The sequence below is a fragment of the Bos grunniens genome, chromosome X, assembly GCF_055505025.1.
Source record: "Bos grunniens cultivar Pamir isolate PY7600 chromosome X, Bosgru_T2T1.0, whole genome shotgun sequence".
NCBI classification, from domain to species: domain Eukaryota; kingdom Metazoa; phylum Chordata; class Mammalia; order Artiodactyla; family Bovidae; genus Bos; species Bos grunniens.
The window spans coordinates 132,244,308-132,250,559 of record NC_141194.1 but is presented as its reverse complement, the minus strand read 5'-3'; the positions used below and the strand labels follow the sequence as shown (position 1 = coordinate 132,250,559).

The 6,252-nt window shown below is 45.4% G+C and overlaps 1 protein-coding gene across 11 annotated transcripts in view; it reads left to right on the top strand.

Annotated features, from left to right (window-relative positions):
* Positions 1-5,472: 5,472 nt before the first annotated feature.
* The window catches only part of SLC25A14 (solute carrier family 25 member 14), a 38,013-nt gene continuing 37,233 nt past the window's right edge, over positions 5,473-6,252 (top strand). For 4 of the 11 annotated variants that reach the window (XM_086389316.1, XM_086389321.1, XM_086389313.1 and 1 more), the window contains exons 1-2: positions 5,567-5,693; positions 5,824-6,070. Coding sequence is in view for 3 of the 11 variants with exons in the window: in XM_086389313.1 (XP_086245439.1) it covers positions 5,996-6,070 (75 nt within the window). In the remaining 8 variants the exon portion in view is untranslated. Of the gene's footprint in view, positions 5,694-5,823; positions 6,071-6,252 lie in introns of all 11 variants that reach the window. The other 7 variants (XM_086389314.1, XM_086389320.1, XM_086389312.1 and 4 more) reach the window with 6 other exon arrangements.

Sequence of the window (6,252 nt, the reverse complement as noted above, 5' to 3'; positions counted from 1 at the left end):
CAAATGCTATTTTAAAATTAATCTATTGTAGATCTTTTAAAATAAGTCATTTGAAAACAATGCTTCTTTTAATGAAGTTTACCTAGGTGTTTGGTGAGATTATCTGGCAGTGGCTGAGGCAACAAAAGTGCAGTACAGTCTTGTAGCAAAGCTAAGAGAGTGATTTGGTCAAAAGACAGCTATAATTCTACAAGGTTGGGCAGTCTGGATGTGAGGGACAGGCCCAGGTCACAGCTACAGCTACACATACAGTTCATGTTACTGGAGAGAATATCAGATCAGATCAGATCAGTCGCTCAATCGTGTCCGACTCTTTGGGACCCCATAAAACGCAGCACGCCAGGCCTCCCTGTCCATCACCAACTCCCGGAGTTCACTCAGACTCACATCCATCGAGTCAATGATGCCATCCAGCCATCTCATCCTCTGTCGTCCCCTTCTCCTCCTGCCCCCAATCCCTCCCAGCATCAGAGTCTTTTCCAATGAGTCAACACTTCTCATGAGGTGGCCAAAGTACTGGAGTTTCAGCTTCAGCATCATTCCTTCCAAAGAAATCCCAGGGCTGATCTCCTTCAGAATGGACTGGTTGGATCTCCTTGCAGTCCAAGGGACTCTCAAGAGTCTTCTCCAACACCACAGTTCAAAAGCATCAATTCCTCGGTGCTCAGCCTTCTTCACAGTCCAACTCTCACATCCATACATGACCACAGGAAAAACCACAGCCTTGACTAGATGAACCTTTGTTGGCAAAGTAATGTCTCTGCTTTTGAATATGCTATCTAGGTTGGTCATAACTTTCCTTCCAAGGGGTAAGCGTCTTTTAATTTCATGGCTGCAGTCACCATCTGCAGTGATTTTGGAGCCCAGAAAAATAAAGTCTGACACTGTTTCCACTGTTTCCCCATCTATTTCCCATGAAGTGGTGGGACCGGATGCCATGATCTTCGTTTTCTGAATGTTGAGCTTTAAGCCAACTTTTTCACTCTCCACTTTCACTTTCATCAAGAGGCTTTTGAGTTCCTCTTCACTTTCTGCCATAAGGGTGGTGTCATCTGCATATCTGAGGTTATTGATATTTCTCCCGGCAATCTTGATTCCAGCTTGTGTTTCTTCCAGCCCAGCGTTTCTCATGATGTACTCTGCATATAAGTTAAATAAGCAGGGTGACAATATACAGCCTTGACGTACTCCTTTTCCTATTTGGAACCAGTCTGTTGTCCCATGTCCAGTTCTAACTGTTGCTTCCTGACGTGCCTACAGGTTTCTCAAGAGGCAGGTCAGGTGGTCTGGTATTCCCATCTCTTGAAGAATCTTCCACAGTTTATTGTGATCCACACAGTCAAAGGCTTTGGCATAGTCAATAAAGCAGAAATAGATGTTTTTCGGGAACTCTCTTGCCTTTTCCATGATCCAGCGGATGTTGTCAATTTGATCTCTGGTTCCTCTGCCTTTTCTAAAACCAGCTTGAGCATCAGGAAGTTCACAGTTCACATATTGCTAAAGCCTGGCTTGGAGAATTTTGAGCATTACTTTACTAGCATGTGAGATGAGTGCAATTGTGCAGTAGTTTGAGCATTCTTTGGCATTGCCTTTCTTTGGGATTGGAATGAAAACTGACCTTTTCCAGTCCTGTGGCCACTGCTGAGTTTTCCAAATTTGCTGACATATTGAGAGCAGCACTTTCACAGCATCATCTTTCAGGATTTGGAATAGCTCAACTGGAATTCCATCACCTCCACTAGCTTTGTTCGTAGTGATGCTTTCTAAGGCCCACTTGACTTCACATTCCAGGATGTCTGGCTCTAGGCCAGTGATCACATCATCATGATTATCTGGGTCGTGAAGATCTTTTTTGTACAGTTCTTCTGTGTATTCTTGTCATCTCTTCTTAATATCTTCTGCTTATGTTAGGTCCATACCATTTTTGTCCTTTATTGAGCCCATCTTTGCATGAAATGTTCCTTTGGTATCTCTGATTTTCTTGAAGAGATCCCTAGTCTTTCCCATTCTGTTGTTTTCCTCTATTTCTTTGCATTGATCGCTGAGGAAGCCTTTCTTATCTCTTCTTGCCATTCTTTGGAACTCTGCGTTCAGATGTTTATATCTTTCCTTTTCTCCTTTGCTTTTCACTTCTCTTCTTTTCACAGCTATTTGTAAGGCCTCCCCAGACAGCCATTTTGCTTTTTTGCATTTCTTTTCTATGGGAATGGTCTTGATCCCTGTCTCCTGTACAATGTCACAAACCTCATTCCATAGTTCAGCAGGCACTCTATCTATCAGATCTAGGCCCTTAAATCTATTTCTCACTTCCACTGTATAATCATAAGGGATTTGATTTAGGTCATACCTGAATGGTCTAGTGGTTTTCCCTACTTTCTTCAATTTAAGTCTGAATTTGGCAATAAGGAGTTCATGGTCTGAGCCACAGTCAGCTCCTGGTCTTGTTTTTGCTGACTGTATAGAGCTTGTCCATCTTTGGCTGCAAAGAATATAATCAATCTGATTTCGGTGTTGACCATCTGGTGATGTCCATGTGTAGAGTCTTCTCTTGTATTGTTGGAAGAGGGTGTTTGCTATGACCAGTGCATTCTCTTGGCAAAACTCTATTAGCCTTTGCCCTGCTTCATTCCGTATTCCAAGGCCAAATTTGTCTGTTACTCCAGGTGTTTCTTGACTTCATACCTTTGCATTCCAGTCCCCTATAATGAAAAGGACATCTTTTTTTGGATGTTAGTTCTAAAAGGTCTTGTAGGTCTTCATGGAACCGTTCAACTTCAGCTTCTTCAGCGTTACTGGTTGGGGCATAGACTTGGATTACTGTGATATGAATGGTTTGCCTTGGAAATGAACAGAGGTTATTCTGTCGTTTTTGAGATTGCATCCAAGCACTGCATTTCGGACTCTTTTGTTGACCATGATGGCCACTCCATTTCTTCTGAGGGATTCCTGCCCGCAGTAGTATATATAATGGTCATCTGAATTAAATTCACCCATTCCAGTCCATTTCAGTTCGCTGATTCCTAGAATGTCGATGTTCACTCTTGTCATCTCCTGTTTGACCACTTCCAATTTGCCTTGATTCATGGACCTGACATTATATAGTCCTTCCAATTTAGAAAGATTCTAAGCTGTAACCCCCTTAGTCTGGCTGAAAGAGAGTACTTTGCTGAGATGTAAATTTAAGGGTATTCACATTTCGGAATGCATGTACAGGTTTCTCACATTATTTTTAGTAAGGAAGTTTCTGAAGGTAACAAGGCTATTACTAAAGTTGAAAGCAGTGTCACATAGTGGTTAAGAGCTTGGGCTCTTAAGTGAGAATTGAATTTGAATACCAGCTTTGCCACTCACCATGTTACTCTCTTAACTTCTTAAGACCTCACTTTTCCTGTCTATCAAAAGGGGGAAATAATAGCCCCTATCTCATAGGGTAGTTTTGTGCACATGAAAGCTTTTGTACCACCTTGGTAAGTGTTCCATAGTGTCAGCTGATACTATGTGTGCTGCCTGAATAAATTTTTAAAGTGGGGACAAAAAAGCAAAATGTGAACTAAAATGAGAATGATCCTTTTGGAACAAAGGTATTCTGAACATTCATTCATTTAACAAATAATCATTTAGAGTCACGTGCTTTGCATTGACTTTTACTCAACATCTAAACCATACTATTTTATATTCCCGTGTGATTATGGATCCTTCATGCAAGAGGCTTAAAAATGTAGCCCATTGGTTAACGTAATCACCTAGGGTGATTTGAAGTTATCCCTTCTGGTTCCTGGGGGTGGCTAGAGCCCGAAGCTGGTCACCAGGCCCTCTTATCATTTGCTGGCTGATTGTGAGGTCCGGATTAACTCTCAGACTCCCCTGTTAGTATTTCCACTCTTCATCTTATCTAAAACTTTTTATGGTTCCCTTTTCTGCTTCTAATTTGCTCTTTCTTAACCATGCTTTGGTTCCAAATAGGAAAAGGAGTACGTCAAGGCTGTATATTGTCACCCTGCTTATTTAACCTATATGCAGAATACATCATAAGAAATGGTGGGCTGGAGGAAGCACAAGCTGGAATCAAGATTGCCAGGAGAAATATCAATCACCTCAGATATGCAGATGACACCACCCTTATGGCAGAAAGTGAAGAAGAACTAAAGAGCCTCTTGATGAAAGTGAAAGAGGAGAGTGAAAAAGTTGGCTTAAACTTCAACATTCAGAAAACTAAGATCATGGCATCTGGTCCCATCACTTCATGGGAAATAGATGGGGAAACAGTGGAAACAGTGTCAGACTTTATTTTTCTGGGCTCCAAAATCACTGCAGATGGTGACTGTAGCCATGAAATTAAAAGACGCTTGTTCCTTGGAAGGAAAGTTATGACCAACCTAGATAGCATATTAAAAAGCAGAGACGTTACTTTGTCAACAAAGGTCCGTCTAGTCAAGGCTATGGTTTTTCCAGTAGTCGTGTATGGATGTGAGAGTTGGACTGTGAAGAAAGCTGAGTACCAAATAATTGATACTTTTGAACTGTGGTGTTGGAGAAGACTCTTCAGAGTCCCTTGGACTACAAGGAGATCCAACCAGTCCATCCTAAAGGAGATCAGTCCTGGGTCTTCATTGGAAGGACTGATGTTGAAGCTGAAACTCCAGTACTTTGGCCACCTGATGTGAAGAGCTGGCTCATTTGAAAAGGCCCTGATGCTGGGAAAGATTGAGGGCAGGAGGAGAAGGGGACGACAGAGGATGACATGGTTGGATGGCATCACCGACTCAATGGACATGGGATGGGGTAGACTTCGGCATTTGGTGATGAACAGGGAGGCCTGGCGTGCTGCGGTTCATGGGTTCGCAAAGAGTCGGACACAACTGATTGACTGAAGTGAACCGTGCTTTGAGGGCCTGGCGACCTCAGACCTGATGCTGAGGTTGTTTGCTTACTTGATCTTTATTTCTGTCTCCTCCGCCCCCATCTCCTCCCCCTGCCCCGTCTCCCCAGCTCAGCTGCTGCTCCTAAGTCACTTCAGTCGTGACCGACTCTGTGTGACCCCATAGACGGCAGCCCACCAGGCTCCCCCGTCCCTGGGATTCTCCAGGCAAGAACACTGGAGTGGGTTGCCATTTCCTTCCCCAGTGCATGAAAGTGAAAAGTGAAAGGGAAGTCGCTCAGTCGTGTCCGACTCTTCGCGACCCCATGGAGGGCAGCCCAGCTCAGGCACCCCTCTAAATACCGCTCATGCCTTTTCCCACTTTTAAGATCTTTGCCCCGCCTCCTCACGCTCCCTTCATTCCCGAACTCTGAGCGCAGGCGCCCCACCCCTCTTCTTTCCCTAGACCTCGCACGCGCGAGGTGGGTGGTGATACTGTAACAAGGCATCACTGCGCCCACGTTAGCTGCAGAAGCTGCTACATTCTTATGCCTTAGCCTCTTCTCCCTGCACGTCCCTAAAGTCAGGTTTCCCCCTCTGGGCCTTTGCGCCAGTAGCCTGCCCTACTCCCCCGTTAAGATCCTTGTCATCTCCGCCTCTTTCTTCGCGCCTCCGTTTTTAGGCTTAGAGGGGCGGAGTTGGGATGGCTGTACCACCGTTGCCGAGGCGACAGCTTGGTTACTTCCGTTGGTATCAATGCTTCCGGGTTGGCGTTGCAGTGGCGCTTCCGACTGTGGGAGCCTCGGCTTCCCAGTCGTCCGATGAGCCCGAGCAGGTGAGGGGGAGCTCCTGCACTTCCAGGCCGGGGAGCGGGGCTGGGCCGCGCCAGGCCGCGCGGGGCCGGGCTGGCCTGGTTCCCGACCTGGGAGGGGCTTAACGGTCCTTTGATCTCTCTCTCCCCTCAGCTGAGTCCCTTCCCTGTTTTTCACTCTTCTGGCATCGGTGGTTTTACTTCTTCGATTGAACCCTGCTTCCTCGACCCCCCAGGGAGGCCGCCTCATTAAGGCGCCTCCCTTCTCTCCACGAACTCGCTCTGACAGCTGAGGAACTGGCAAGATCCTGCTACCCAGAGGGTGAATGGGTATCTTTCCCGGAATAATCCTAATTTTTCTAAGGGTGAAGTTTGCAACGGCGGCCGTGATTGTAAGCGGAGTAAGCAAACACCTCCATTGTACTAGTGTGAGGGATGCTTTTGAAAGGTGCTCCCTTTCAATTTCTACCCCCTGTCACTCCTTGAGATCAAGGCATTGAAGGCATCTATTAAAATGCAGTTCAGCTAACTGATTGGGATGTCAGCCATTATGAATATGAATTAGCTTCTCAGATAAGGTAAA